This window comes from Watersipora subatra, chromosome 9 (assembly GCF_963576615.1).
Source record: "Watersipora subatra chromosome 9, tzWatSuba1.1, whole genome shotgun sequence".
NCBI classification, from domain to species: domain Eukaryota; kingdom Metazoa; phylum Bryozoa; class Gymnolaemata; order Cheilostomatida; family Watersiporidae; genus Watersipora; species Watersipora subatra.
The window spans coordinates 14,117,632-14,133,710 of record NC_088716.1 but is presented as its reverse complement, the minus strand read 5'-3'; the positions used below and the strand labels follow the sequence as shown (position 1 = coordinate 14,133,710).

Here is a 16,079-nt window from a genome sequence, read left to right as displayed (position 1 = left end):
TTGCAAATATATTTTCACGTTGGCAAACAATGATTGTTCATTTGTGCTATACGTTTTACCGCAATTATTGCCCTTCAATGTTTTGCCTTTAGATAATTTGTTCGTTTTGTTTTTTTATTTTTACTGAAACTTCATGTACTTCTTTTTTGCTTTGGCAGCTTGAATTTTGGTTATTGCTCTTAGTTTCAATATGCATTGCAGAACATGCAGTCACTTGCAAAAGGTTTCCTTCGCGCCGGAGATAAGCTGCCACTATGTCTGCTTAGACGGTCAACTGGAACACTTAAACCATTTTATTACCAGGATATGTTTGAAAACACAGAACCTCTAAACCCACCTTTCAAAAAGCTAACTTGTAGGTTTGCGCACTGTATTCAAACTTTTAGTGTCAGGAATTATTTAAACAGTATTTAAAATTTGTTGCAAACTTATGTTTCAAACACAGTAAACCTAATTATTTTCAATGTGTGTATGCTGTACTTAAATTGATGATATTTGTGTTTTAAAGTAAGTTGCTGGAGCTACATGTAGATGGGTTGTATGCAAAGCTATGCAGCTGTTCCTTGTTTAAAAGAAATCATTTCAATTTTTGTTTGCTACCAATATGCTAGGTATTATAGTTGTCTGGTACAACGCATGTGTCTTTTAGTACATTTTCAATGTGTAATGGAACATACAGACAAGGCTTAACATCTGGTTGTATAAATAAAGAAAAATAAATATTCAAATGTGTCAAAATGGTAAATACAAATATTATATATGACTATAGTTTATTGCATAGGTCTGATCAGGAATGCAACAGAAAAATCACCCGATTTTCTTTTTTAGCTGACTTTGTGTCTACAAGCACCTTTCAAAGCAAAAATATGTTGGTGGTTGATCCTCAAGCACTGACACTGCTCTGTGAACAGGCTATGGTTGACATATCTCACCTCCTCAGGCCAGCTCATCTTCAGGTATTACTTAAAAACCATGTGTGCAAGCAATTGATTCTTACTAACATGGTTGCCATGGTTGCATAGTGAAGAAACCAAACACTAAGAGCACTATTTGGTAGGTTCCCTCATTTTTATTCGTGATTTCCTGTTCCGTATTTATTAGTATTTATTATACATATTTTTTATATTCCGTCTTTCAGATTTTGACTATCTGATTTATTGTCTGGTTTATTTAGAAACCAAAAAGACCTTCCGGTTTTGTGAAATTTTGTGAAATTATTGTTATTTTTACACCTAAGTGATATTTTATTTGCAGTCCCTCTCTAATATTCTCAAAGACCCAGAAGCATCCCCTAATGACAAATATGTAGCTTTAGAGTTTTTGAAGAATGCTAACATTGCGGCTGGTATGGTACTACCTGGCTGTCAGGATACTGGAACAGCCATAATTATGGGTATGCTGTACCAACTTTAGATGTTGCAATTAGATTTAACATGGCTGCATTCAAAATAGATCTGTACTTTTTGTTCTAAAGCTATCTTGAATACATTAAGCCTGGTTCCTATATACGTCGCAGAGCACCGGCGACAGCACCACAGGCTATTAGCGGTGAAATGGTAACCTAAGCGCCGGGTACCGCCGCTAGTTGCTGGTGGCATCGCAATAGTTTCGCGCTGCTCAAATTTCGCAAAAGACCGCAGGCAAAACCTTCCCGACATGCACTGTATGAGTGAAGGTCACCATTATAGAAACGGCGTGGTTAGCGAGCATTTTATTTGATTACGCGATTATGTTTAGCGATACAGCTTATATGTGAACATATGCCGCCGAGCCTAACGCCGCAAACGTTTTGCTGCGCAAGTTATCGCCGGAGTATCGCAATCGATATGGGAACCAGGCTTTACAGGTACATCATGTATACATCATGTATACATCATGCGTATGTCAGAGACAAATACACATATTTGTAAACAACAAGCTTACAACCGTATTTTAAATAAAATGGTTTTATTTGCATGTTATATAGCATAGATTTCAGTTACACACAATCAATAAAGATTTGAGAAAGTATTATTATTTATCTAGTTGAAGTTGTCTTCCCGGCAGTGCGTTGCTCACCAATTGTATTTGGAATAATTTCATAGACACCATTCAGTTGTATAGCAATTTTCTACTGAAATTTCTAAAGCTTGCTTTAACTATCATTTACGGCAGTGAAGACCTGAATTTCATCACCTTGACATGGTTGAGCTTCTACGATCACCTCTGATATTACGAGGGTGTTCTCAAGTTCCCCACGCTGTTTTGTGCGCATTTTTAGAGCTTCAAGCTTTTAGCAAGTCTGTTACTACCTCATACCAAACTTCATCTCAAAGTTTGTTGTCTGTCATTCCGTGTTTATCCAGCTCTAACAATTGAAACCTAGAGATGAAAAATCCTGCTTCATATTGGTTCATATATAACTCATGAAGATTGCAGCCGCAAGTTCATTAACATTCACACCTAACCACAAGGCTAAGACGTTCTTATCTTTCTTCTCATGTTCATCATATGCTCTGTACCCTTTTCACGATTGCACACACTAAATGTGCACGTTTAATTATTTATTTATCTCATTTTTTGCATTTGTTATTTTTGTGAAAACTAAATTTTTGCTACATTACCTATTTTTTAATTTGTAATTTTTAAATGTGTCGTTTCAATTGGGCCGTTACACTCCTATTTCAGGTTTTTCCTTGGCCTGATTGCTAAATCTGTAAAGGCTGAATATTTTTCACATGGATAATAGTACTATTTTGAGTAGGAATAACTTCTATATTCTCTCTTCAGTTATAGTTGAGTGATAAATGGTGTAAACATGTAATAAAAATTAATTTGTTTTCCAAAGACCTTTTTACTACTCGGGCAATGCCAGGCCTTCAGCTAGTTAACTAATAAATTCCGCTTTTGGCGAGTCTGTTAATGACTTATCTATAGTGTTACTTGACTTGTCTCATTTGTGGTGTCTTTGCATATTCAGTTACTCATATTTACTGCTTTTGGCAAGTCTGTTAATGACTTATCTATAGTATTACTTGACTTGTCTCATTTGTGGTGTCTTTGCATATTCAGTTACTCATACTTACTGCTTTTGGTAAGTCTGTTAATGACTTATCTATAGTGTTGCTTGACTTGTCTCATTTGTGGTGTCTTTGCATATTCAGTCACTCATAATTACTGCTTTTGGCAAGTCTGTTAATGACTTATCTATAGTGTTGCTTGACTTGTCTCATTTGTGGTGTCTTTGCATATTCAGTCACTCATATATACTGCTTTTGGTAAGTCTGTTAATGACTTATCTATAGTGTTACTTGACTTGTCTCATTTGTGGTGTCTTTGTATATTCAGTTACTCATACTTACTGCTTTTGGTAAGTCTGTTAATGACTTATCTATAGTGTTGCTTGACTTGTCTCATTTGTGGTGTCTTTGCATATTCAGTCACTCATAATTACTGCTTTTGGCAAGTCTGTTAATGACTTATCTATAGTGTTGCTTGACTTGTCTCATTTGTGGTGTCTTTGTATATTCAGTTACTCATACTTACTGCTTTTGGTAAGTCTGTTAATGACTTATCTATAGTGTTGCTTGACTTGTCTCATTTGTGGTGTCTTTGTATATTCAGTTACTCATACTTACTGCTTTTGGTAAGTCTGTTAATGACTTATCTATAGTGTTGCTTGACTTGTCTCATTTGTGGTGTCTTCGTATATTCAGTTACTCATACTTACTGCTTTTGGTAAGTCTGTTAATGACTTATCTATAGTGTTGCTTGACTTGTCTCATTTGTGGTGTCTTTGTATATTCAGTTACTCATACTTACTGCTTTTGGCAAGTCTGTTAATGACTTATCTATAGTGTTGCTTGACTTGTCTCATTTGTGGTGTCTTTGCATATTCAGTTACTCATAATTACTGCTTTTGGCAAGTCTGTTAATGACTTATCTATAGTGTTACTTGACTTGTCTCATTTGTGGTGTCTTTGTATATTCAGTTACTCATACTTACTGCTTTTGGTAAGTCTGTTAATGACTTATCTATAGTGTTGCTTGACTTGTCTCATTTGTGGTGTCTTTGTATATTCAGTTACTCATACTTACTGCTTTTGGTAAGTCTGTTAATGACTTATCTATAGTGTTGCTTGACTTGTCTCATTTGTGGTGTCTTTGTATATTCAGTTACTCATACTTACTGCTTTTGGCAAGTCTGTTAATGACTTATCTATAGTGTTGCTTGACTTGTCTCATTTGTGGTGTCTTTGCATATTCAGTTACTCATAATTACTGCTTTTGGCAAGTCTGTTAATGACTTATCTATAGTGTTACTTGACTTGTCTCATTTGTGGTGTCTTTGTATATTCAGTTACTCATACTTACTGCTTTTGGTAAGTCTGTTAATGACTTATCTATAGTGTTGCTTGACTTGTCTCATTTGTGGTGTCTTTGCATATTCAGTCACTCATAATTACTGCTTTTGGCAAGTCTGTTAATGACTTATCTATAGTGTTGCTTGACTTGTCTCATTTGTGGTGTCTTTGCATATTCAGTCACTCATAATTACTGCTTTTGGCAAGTCTGTTAAAGACTTATTTATAGTGTTACTTGACTTGTCTCATTTGTGGTGTCTTTGCATATTCAGTTATTATACTTACTGCTTTTAGCAAGTCTGTTAATGACTTATCTATAGTGTTACTTGACTTGTCTCATTTGTGGTGTCTTTGTATATTCAGTTACTCATACTTACTGCTTTTGGCAAGTCGGTTAATGACTTATCTGTAGTGTTACTTGACTTGTCTCATTTGTGGTGTCTTTGCATATTCATTTACTCATACTTACTGCTTTTGGCAAGTCTGTTAATGACTTATCACGGTTTAACAAGGTTGCATTCAAAATAGATCTGTACTTTTTGCTCTAAAGATATCTTGAATACATTATGTGTACATCATGCGTACAGAACGTGTACATCAGAATACAGTTTCTCAGGAAAGAAAGGTCAGCAAGTGTGGACAGGTGGAGATGATGCGGAGGCCTTGTCACGAGGAGTGTACAACACGTATACAAGTAGGAATCTGCGATATTCACAGGTAAACTATTAGTTGCTGGCTTATCGTCATGGAAACGTGGGCTTTTAATATAATCCTACCTTAGTTATAGCAATAATGGTTCAACATTAGGTCAGTCGAGTTTTGTTGTGATTTCCATATGTACCAGATTAGAATCGTTTTAGGACATTTCAAAATAAGATCATTCGAATCAAAACACAGTTTAGAACATATTGTGTTAGAACAAGTTAACAAATTTAATTTTTTGCGCAAATATGACGAGATTATAATGTAAAAACTATTGCTTTAGATTTTTGCAATATCCATTGCGCTTAGCACATTTTTCGTGTCTACATGCAACAACCAATTTTGCAAATGTCCGTAATTGGCTCTGTAATTTTGTTTTCTAAAATATATTTCAAACAACAAGGATAAGCCAGCGAATACACACCACTTGGTGACAACTCTGGAGTTTTTTGACTATAAAATGAATATATTTCACAAAGTATTGAAAGTTATTTTGTAACCTTTATAGAAACTTAAGAGTAAATCATATTTTGCTGCGTATTTCAGGTGGCTCCCCTTGACATGTACAAGGAAGCAAACACTGGCACAAATCTTCCTGCTCAGATGGAGATATACTCTACCAAGGGAGACGAGTACCACTTCCTGTTCATAGCCAAAGGTGGTGGCTCGGCTAACAAGAGTTTTCTCTACCAGGCAGCCAAGGCTCTGCTGAATGAAAAGAAACTCATGGAGTTTGTACATGAGAAAATACAGGTTTGGAATATGTGTGTGTTCCTTACCGCTGTCAACTGTAGGTGGCAGGTTATAAGTGTGACAAGTGTCACGCCTAAATAAAGCTTGCAGGAAACAGCATTTACCGTTACATCTTTTTTTTGCGCTTTTGTGAAGGTCATTTTGTTTTTAAAAATTGCTATGGAGTTGAGTTTTTCAATTGGGTTTATTGTTTTTTGGATGTTAGTCTTTGTTCCGATATAGCCTGAGTTCCAATAGGATCATATTGTTGAGCTTAACTGTTCAAGTCACTATTGTAGACTATCGGGACGGCTGCTTGTCCACCCTACCATTTAGCCTTTGTTATTGGAGGAACTTCCGCCGAAATGAATTTAAAATGTGTTAAATTGGCCTCAACGAAGTACTTTGATAACTTACCTACTTCAGGTAAGTATTTTTAAATTCTTCGGCTTTAAAGATATGATTGCGTCAAATTTTAGTTGATTTTAACAGAGAGCATCAATTTTTTCTATCAGTTGAGATGTCGTTTGTTGTTTTAGGCAGTTTCATTGTCAAAATATTTGAAGATTGAAATTGACAAAAATTGATCGCGGTAAAAACGCTCAGAAAAAAAGATGCGCCCAGACTTGCCCAAAATGATGTACATGTATATAGTGAAACAGTCCATCTTTATTTCTTGTATTCACATTGGCTATTGCAATAAAAGTCTACTTCTACGCGGCTCCATTGTCATATATTTTATTTTGTAATTGCTCATGATTGCCAGAATAAAATGTTAAATCTAGCTACAGATACATTATTATAAATGTTTCAAACGCTCCAAATAAAGATAATTAAACTTCTGTCGATATAGTTTTCTCTAAATACTGTGTAAACATTTGAGTATTGACTACGATTCTGCCAGTCTACGGTAATTAGGTCGTCGAGCTAACTTATTTTATCGCGGCCTTTGTATCAGCTAAGTTCTCAGTTGCTATCCACACTGGAAACTAGTTACTAAATAAAATAAGCAAGCGCCATCTTTGAAAAGAATATGTTTGAATATTCGGCGAAACCAATTGCATCCCTAAAAAATTCGGGTATAATCAACATTATCTAGTCATTATTAGTATCAATTTGTAAAAAGGAATCTACTGGTCACATTTGATTAGTTGATTTAAGTACAAAACAAATGGTTTTATGAATAAACCGACATAGTGAATTCAAAACCACGTCAATTTCTTTGAAATCAATTAAACCACCGATTCTGACAAAGGGTCAATAAAGCCATTCTTGCGCCTGGTTGGCGGATTATGGACTTAGCTGTTGTCACTTAGTAGTGTGGGCATAAAATCTTTTCAGCTCTCAATATTTGTTCCGTTAGAATTGAGTCGAGCTATGCAAAAATACCTGTCATAACAGCTCTGATTACACTTTATTAATCTATCTGTCAGGTGAAATTCAGACAAGATTTCAGCACAGGTGGCAACGGGGCTTTGATGGGTTCAATATGTTCTGCAAATTATATTTTGCGTGTTCTTTAACATATCTTGCATATCTAGAAACAAGTTGAAACATCTTCAACTTGTTTCAATGGTATTATCAATTGATATCATTGAAACAATCTTACATAATAGCTACTCTGTCAATAGCTAGATTTTTATATGAATTAAAGATGGCCCACGAATGACTCCAATAAATATATTTTAGCATACACCAGATACACTTGGTGTATGCTAAAGCCAATATTCAAGCAAGTGATACTACCATTCCACGAGTGAGTTTCCTTTAGTAGCTTACCATGAGCTGCCTGTGATTATGTTCCTCTCTCTCATCTACAGGCAATGAACATGGCCGAGCATTCAGGGACGTGCAACTCGAGCAGAAGATACAAGACATGAGTCAACAGATTGGAATCGGCGCTCAGTTTGGTGGAAAATACTTTGTGCACGATGTGAGAGTAGTGAGACTGCCACGCCACGGAGCTTCCTGTCCAGTTGGTATGGGAGTGTCTTGTTCGGCGGACAGGCAGGTAAGATTGTAAAAGATACAAGTCAACATAACTCCCAGTTTGCAGGATTGGCATCAGCTCACAGTCTAAACCCCATTTCATCGAGTCTTCACTCGATGGTGAAGTTACGTTCTGAAGAACCCGTCGTTAAAGGCTAGTTTACACTATGTTGGAAATCGCAGACACCTCTATGACACAAATATTTTTCACCGACTTCTCACTAGTCCAGTTTTATCCAGACTAGTACCCTGACAGTACAATGCGTTGTGAGAAATTGTCAGGTGCGTCAAGAAAGCACACGGAATAGGTTTATGTGAAAAAACTCAAACATGATGGAAGGTGAATGGTTGACGCAGTTGGTAGTGTGCCTGATGGATAAGCTGAATATTGTGGGTTCAAATCCTTTTAGGTGCTATTTTTTCCTAACCTGAATCCATGGATTTGGATGGCTCTTATATCATCTCTATCTATATTTCTCAAAGTTGGTCGTGTGTGCATGTGTCATTGTCCAGCTATAGCTATAGCTATTGAAATATTGGAAATAAAATTCCACATTCTGATGGATTTGAACTCACCCGCTTCACCACTGAGCTATAAAAGGCGTATTGATCAAAGACAATATGACATTATCATATACCATATACCGTATACCACACGCACACGCTAAATAACGTACTATTTTATTTGCAACTGTGCATTCTATCAACTCTATAAATCCCGATGCTTTTTCGTGTTTTCTTGAACTTCTAATTTCGATTTTTCGTAGGGTTCAATTATTGTATCGTGGTCATGGCCAACTCTTTTCATGTGGACACTTGTATTTCCTCCGTAGGAAGAGCCTCAACATTGTCTCTCCATTCGGTCAGACAAAGACAGTACGATATCTTATTTTTACATTTGTACCAGTATCGAGAGGTACCAGTACCGTCGTATTCCAAGTTTTGATGTATAGCTTCCGGTTGAACAGTAACCTTGGCAACCGAAAAGTTATTGTTATTATTAATTCAACATATTCAGGATTTTGATTTTTTTTTCTCAGTTCATATTAATTGTATCATTACGGAATCATATTTTATTGTAATCGTAGCAATACAGACTTAATTTAGCTATTACTTGCTAATTATTTCACATTTACATTTGAACCCTTTTATAGCTGTCTTATTTTTCATTTGATCTGCTCAAAACATTTTCGACTTGCATGAAACCGTTTTCTCATGATACGAAGTTTGAAAGTTACAGTTGTTTGACAAAGTTTGAAAACCTTTCCAGTTGTTTTTATTTTCTCTCTTAATTTATTTCAACTGCACAAAACACTTCTCATGATATGTAGTTTGAAAGTTAGAATGGCAAATGTTCTTATATGTTAAATACAAAGAAATGGTGTTATATGTTGAATACAAAAAAAAATTTTGTCCAAAAATATTTATTGCCCATGCGGGTAGTACAGCTAGTCCATATATAATACCTGGTATTTAGAAAAATGAAATTGTTTTAACCTACCATCACAATTTTGAAGGTCATGCGGATGTCACATGCTTTTAATAAACAACCCATAGTCTCAACTTTTGTGATGCCTTTTAATAAAATCTTTGTATAAGAATGTTCACACACTAGTGTAATGCAAATTATTTATTCCTTTAGATTAGACTTACTAGGTTAATAGTTGTGTTTCAGAATTTGTTCCTGTGTATGAATTATGTTGTGTTTTCACAACTATTTATATTGAGAGTCTCTAATATCTAATCTCGGCTCATGAAAAGAGAGTCGATGGAATATGTCAGAAAAAAGTGACACGTACGTTTTTAGTGTGGAAAACCTGCCAGGGAGTGACAAGACTATATTTAGATGCATATTATTGGTAGGCTTTGGGAAAGATCACATCTGAGGGTGTATTTCTTGAACAGCTTGAAACAGACGTTCAAAAATATATGCCTGATGTTACCTCACAGTCCCTCAGCTCTGATGTTGTGAAGGTAATGATGTCCTATATCTATCTACTATGTGAACGGCAATCTATATGTGGGTGTATTTGTCCACCTTATAGAGCGGTCTTTCCTTTTTTCGTCATACGAATTTCGGTCGTACGAAGCGAACTGAATTAATATGAGTAGTAAATACTGTACTTTCGGACTATTAGCCGCTACTTTTTTCTGATGATTTGAGCCATGCGGCTTATATAAGGATGCGGCTATTCTGTGGTCTTTCTTTCATCGCTAGGGCGCATTAACCGAAATCTCCAGTTAGTGCGCCTCTAGCGGTAAAAGAAAAAATGAAACAATGCCTTACGGTACTGTTCCCTTAGGCAATAGGTTAAAAAGCGTAGGTTAATACAGTGCCGTTAGGCCCTGTTCCGTTTTAAACAGCAAAGTTGATGCCATGTTAAAAAGCACCATCCTGAGTTCTGCGGCTTATACAAAGGTGCCTATACAGCTATACAAATGTACTACTCATTAAATAAATTAATTAGTAGTAATTTACATGTTTAATTCATATTTACTGCCAACGAGAAAGGTCACCGTGAACATTTGTTTTTTCCGGCCACCTAAACAATTTTTTTGCGTTTTCCCAATAAATTTCTACTTCAAAAAGGCAAATACTCTCATTCAATGTTGTATTGTCTATGAATTGCCATACCTCCACTACTTAAAAACGTTGGATTTTCCACTGTTCGTGATACTAAACATGTTCATTTCCTTCTGTAGCTGAGTTACTAATTTTTTTTCCAGCTACGAGTACTGTAACTTGCTACTACAGAACTTGCACGGGTAATCCGAGCGTTGCGCTAGGCGATAGTGAGAAAAAAGAGAGCAGCTGGTATCGACTTACTGTCACCCTGCTTTAGCCATGACCAGCTGTACGTCGCCTGCTCCAAAGTAGGCGCAAGCCGAAAACTGTTTATTCATACACCCGACAGAAAAACAAAAGTTTTTGTCTATCCACAAGTGTTGCGTTGAACTAAGATTGTGTTATTGTTATGTCATGCTTGCATTGAATTAACATTATGTTATTGTTATGTCATGCTATGTTCTTCATATTCTGCTACACCTACATATTATCCACATGCAGCATTTTCTAACATATTTTTCAGTATATATTTCCTTATTGTATCTCATAAAAAGGCTATCATGTTGGCGTTATGTTTTATTATTGTAAGGTGCTAATGCTGTATCTGCCTTGACATTATACTGTCTGTGCTGTTATACATATAAATTTTATCGATACAACCGCATTACTGTTTGTATATACCATGTCAAAACACAGGTTATAGACGAAGAACTGGTGAGCCATGATTAGTGTTTTAAGCATGTAGAAGTCTCCATTCAATAAATACTGGCGAAAGCAAAATATTTTGTAGAATTTTTTAAAACATGCAAAATTTTTCAATACTGCAAGTTTGAAGAATTCCAGTTTGCCTAGCAATGTCAATTTCATTATCAGTTCTCTGTACACAAGTAGGACAACTCCGTGATGTGGCCTCACTCAGGGATTTTTTTCGCCCCGAGTGCAGCGAGAGTCTCCAGGCGCGGCGCTCCGGATGAATGTGTTGGCAAGTGCGAGGCGATTTATTGCGAAGCGATTGAGTGCTAGGCGATTGATTGCGAGTGCGAGGCGATGGATTGCGAGGCAAGTGCGAGGCAATTGATTGCAAAGCGATAGAGTGCGAGGTGATTGATTGCGAGGCGATTGATTACGAGGTGATTGATTGCGAGGCGAGTGCAAGGCGATTGATGGCAAGGTGATTGCAAGGCAAGTGCGAGGCGATTAATTGCGAGGCGATTGATTGTGAGGCGAGTACAAGGCGATTGATTGCGACGCAAGTGCGAGCCGATTGATTGCAAGGCAAATGATTGCAAGGCAATTAATTGCGAGGGGAGTGTAAGAGCACGATTGTCAACTGCTCGGCTGGTAAAGACTGGTCGGCCGAGTCAGGGATTCGCCGACAAAGGTGCGCGATCGTCAACTGCAAAGTAACTGTCAACTGAACTCAGGACCTACAAATTGTTCTGCAGGCAGGCAGTCTATCTACTAAGCGACACGTGCTTCTTGCGACGCATTACCCTTGGACATTTATGTATTCGCCTCATCTAACTTTCGCGTTTTCGCGGTGCCAGCCCCTCGCGAAAATTTCATGTGCGAAACTAAACTATCATAACGAACGAGCGAAACCGCGAAATAAAATAGCTTTGTCCATTGATAGTCAGGCCTGTATTCACTGGTTGCAAGTTGGGGCGGCTAATATTAGGCGACTTGTTATGAACACCTAGGGTGTGGAGGGGGCGATGTAAGCCCCCAACAGGTTTCTCTCATGTAGGGTCTCAGCCGGGCCTCTCGTGTGAAGTTTTAAAAACTTTTATCGGAAAGTATCAACATTTTTCTATTTTTTGAGATTTGTTTTGTTTTAGGTGATGTGACTGACGAGACGTTTTTAAATTAAAATAGGCAAAACTTAACCGCAGTTAAAACGCTCAGAAAAAAGACAAATTTTTCTTTTGAGCGTTTCAACAAAGATCAATTTTGCGGATTTTATTTTAAGTTCATTCGGAGGTTTTTACACTTTTGATGGGACATGGCCAAGCGGGTGTTTAGTAAAACTTGATCTTTTGCAAACCTTTATAAAAGTCGTTAACAAGAATATTTTGCCGCTGATGATGATAATAATGACGCCAAAGAACTACTAAAAGTTGATGTTTGTCTCTATGGCTTGGAATGAAGTGATATTCTACAGCGATAAAAACCGTGTCCATGGCCGTTTGGCAAATAACTTTTCGAATAAATGATGTTGAGGTCGAGTTATCTGAAGCAATTTATCATTGCGTCGGAACTGACTAAACAAATCTGTTCGAGTTAACCTTGTGTTTGAGATGAAATGTTACATTCTATTCGAGGGCGAGTTATCCGAGTTGGACTGTACTTAGCCATAAAAAATTTCCAAAAAGTTGGGGCGGCTCAGCCGGCCAGCCGCCCCAGAGAATATAGGTCTGTGGATAGTCCAAGAAACAAATGGCAGCAAGCGATCAAATTGCATTATCGATCTTGCCCACACCATTCTACCTGCGGTTCACAATTACAAACTAGTCGCAAATTGAAATTTTTTTTATCGGTGAACTGAACCTGCGGAATCTAATTATGTTTGTTCCACTGCATTTATTTTCACATCACTATATTTTCGCACTCATCAGAGCTGCGAAATTAGGTTGCTGCGAAATTTTACTCTGTATGCTACTGACGAAACTAATTACTAGCGAAATATAAGTGTCCTAGGGTAGATTAATTATGCAGATAGTCATTATATCCTTTAAGATACACATACCGCTGTGGTGTGATGCATAACATAACGTCACATAATCTGGCTTCATGGCCTGACCAGCTCATGGCTCTTATTATAGTAAGTATAGCTATATACTAGCTTAAGTTAGTCCAATTAGCCAATTTACTAAATTTGTCATTAGTAAATTAGTGAACTTAGCCAATTAGTGAACTTAGCCAATGGCAACTACACAACCTGCCACTGTTTATAAGCTGGTTTTATTACTTGTGCAATGCTGGACATTCATCCAGGATATGTAGAAAACTGTGTCATACACTCAATGCAACAACTACAGATCATCTTTTATTAAAATATTTTTTGTCTGCAGATCAACCTTAACAAGCCCATGTCTGAGATACTCTCCGATCTGAGCAAACATCCTGTCAAGACCAGGTTGAGTTTAACAGGAACTTTAGTGGTAGCCCGAGATATTGCTCATGCCAAGCTTAAGGAGAGGTTAGACAATGGAGAGGGCATGCCTGATTATATGCTGAAGTACCCAGTCTATTATGCAGGACCTGCTAAGACACCAGAGGTAGTCAATCTATCCTAGTTTACAGGAAACATATAAATACAACTGTAGACTGGGTTGGTAAAGATATCAGAAGTTTGGTTAGACTGAAATCACTCCCTGGAAACTCTTCTGGTAGTCTATTAAGTTAAATTTCATTGTTCATTCAATATTTTATTGAACAAGACAACGTTGCTTCATAGTATATCCTGAGATTAGTGTTCATATTCAGCGAGAGTAATAATAATTGTAGAATATGATAGGATTGATGAATAAAGTTGAAAATTAACCAAATGCGAATTTCATTGTATAGGGTGACTATCGCAACACTGAGTATTTCTACTAGTTATATTACAAAATCAAAGAAACTTACATTTGTAATCGTCCTACTCTGGAGATTTAAGAGAACAATTCTAACTTGATAGAAATAGAAAATGTGATACATGTAGCAAAACATACATTACACATAATAAACGTTACGCTTTTTCACAATAGTGTCTGCCAGGTAGCCTTATGGTCACAGAGTCTATATACTGTAAACAGTTAGCCTTAGGGAACTTTTTAAAGCGATATATAAACTATATAAAGCTGAATATTATTCACCATATAATATTGCTTGTTGGAGATTTTGCAACTACTAATGTCTTAGTTTCTTGTTTCAAATTGTTGACATATTATGTGTAATGTATGTTTTTGCTACATGTATCACATTCTCTATTTCTATCAAGTTAGAGTTGTTCTCTTAAATCTCCAGAGTAGGACGATTACAAATGTAAGTTTCTTTGATTTTTTAAACTAATTAATGATATTTGCCGTCATGGAAACTATGAGGCTATTTTGTATTGCTGCTGATCATTGCAGGGTTATGCCAGTGGCTCATTTGGACCAACAACAGCTGGACGAATGGACTCCTATGTTGAAGAATTCCAGGCTGTTGGCGGCAGTATGGTCATGCTTGCCAAAGGAAACAGAAGCAAGGCTGTAAGTATGACAACTCCTGACATGTACTTATATGGTGAATATATACCGTAGAACCTTTATATGAACGTCACCTCTATTTGATCACCGCTATGAAAGAAGGGTTGAAAAATAAAGCGCCACCCTCTATTTGAATGCCACTTCCATTTGAGTAGTAGTTTGACTATGTTTGATTTTTATGAACCCATAGTACCAAGTGATCAGTAGAAAAGTGTCCACAAAATCATATTAATAATGAATTGTTTACATTAACAACAATCATTGTCTCTCAATTCTCTTTTTGTCCACTCAAAATCTTTGCAATTTTTTCGTTAACACTCTGAAAGCAACGCCATAAAAATAATGAATAACGATCTCAGGATAATAATATTTCCTTGCTTAAAGCGGCTTTTTAATTCGAAGAACATGCATATAAAATTGGTTTGCAAGTTTTGGGTCAAAGGTTACGCTTAGTGTGCAAACCTTTACACATTGTATTTGTGCTAAACACAGGGCGTAAAAGTTTTGCTCTCCCAAAGAAATTGTTTGGATGCTAATATCCACTAGTTCAGCAGTGCAGAAAAAAAGTCGAGGCCAGAAGACATTGTGAAAAGTATTGGACAACTAGAAGGTGTTTGTTCCATCGAAAGCAACAATCAGAATGGAACTATCCGAGTAAACGATGGAAATATTTTTGTTTTAAAAATGGTAATTTGTGTTTCTGCATGTAATATAAGTATGGTTCGTTTATATCACTTGTTCATGAATATATATTTATAGCATTTCATAGATTATCGTTATATAATTTATAAAATTGCAAATTTATAGCATATTATTTGATAGGATCATTGCGGTAATCTGATCATGCAATGGATCGATACTCATAACTCCACTTCTATTGTACTTAAAAAGTTAGTTTCAGCTGCAAACTATAGCAAACATATCAGTGAGTGCAATCATCTTTTATTCAACTATGTTAAATATAGATATAAAATAAAAATATATCTTCAAATTTAGAATGAAATACAAATTGAAAATGCCAACAAATTGCAAAGAAAGACACAGGCTATAATATCATCGCAGGTCAATTGCAAGCGATAGATATCAGCTGGTAGCGATATTTCTCAGTTTCTCGATGCATATTTACTGAGAGATTTTTGACAAGTTGGAGGTGAGTTAGCAGATTTATTGCATCCAAGAGGTTTGATAGCGCTTCACCGGAAAAAGAGTGAAATTATAGGCGAGATTCGTTTCACCCGTAATAGAACTAAATTTATTTTTCCTAATTTCTTACGGGCCATTTGAAAAATACACCACCAGTCTCTATTCGAGCACCCCCTCCAATTGACTACTTCTAGTCTTCTATAGAGTAAGGGTTGAAAAATAGAGCGCCATGGCGTTCAATTAAAGGTTTTACGGTAAGTACAAGATTTACAAGAAGCTAGTATATATCTGACAATGAGATGTATTCAGACAACACTTATCAGTAGGCCATGAAAATGGCAACTTCTAACATAGGATTATTTAGATGACAAA

General features: G+C 36.4%; 1 protein-coding gene across 1 annotated transcript in view; it reads left to right on the top strand.

Moving 5' to 3' along the window:
• The first annotated feature begins 291 nt into the window (after nt 1-291).
• The window catches only part of LOC137405380 (fumarate hydratase class I, aerobic-like), a 20,878-nt gene continuing 5,090 nt past the window's right edge, over nt 292-16,079 (top strand). The window contains exons 1-10 of the mRNA XM_068091619.1: nt 292-355; nt 829-956; nt 1,255-1,393; nt 4,960-5,060; nt 5,592-5,798; nt 6,077-6,203; nt 7,598-7,788; nt 9,630-9,740; nt 13,404-13,610; nt 14,448-14,567. Of these exons, the coding sequence (XP_067947720.1) occupies nt 307-355; nt 829-956; nt 1,255-1,393; nt 4,960-5,060; nt 5,592-5,798; nt 6,077-6,203; nt 7,598-7,788; nt 9,630-9,740; nt 13,404-13,610; nt 14,448-14,567 (1,380 nt within the window). The 5' untranslated portion in view covers nt 292-306. The remainder of the gene's footprint in view (nt 356-828; nt 957-1,254; nt 1,394-4,959; nt 5,061-5,591; nt 5,799-6,076; nt 6,204-7,597; nt 7,789-9,629; nt 9,741-13,403; nt 13,611-14,447; nt 14,568-16,079) is intronic.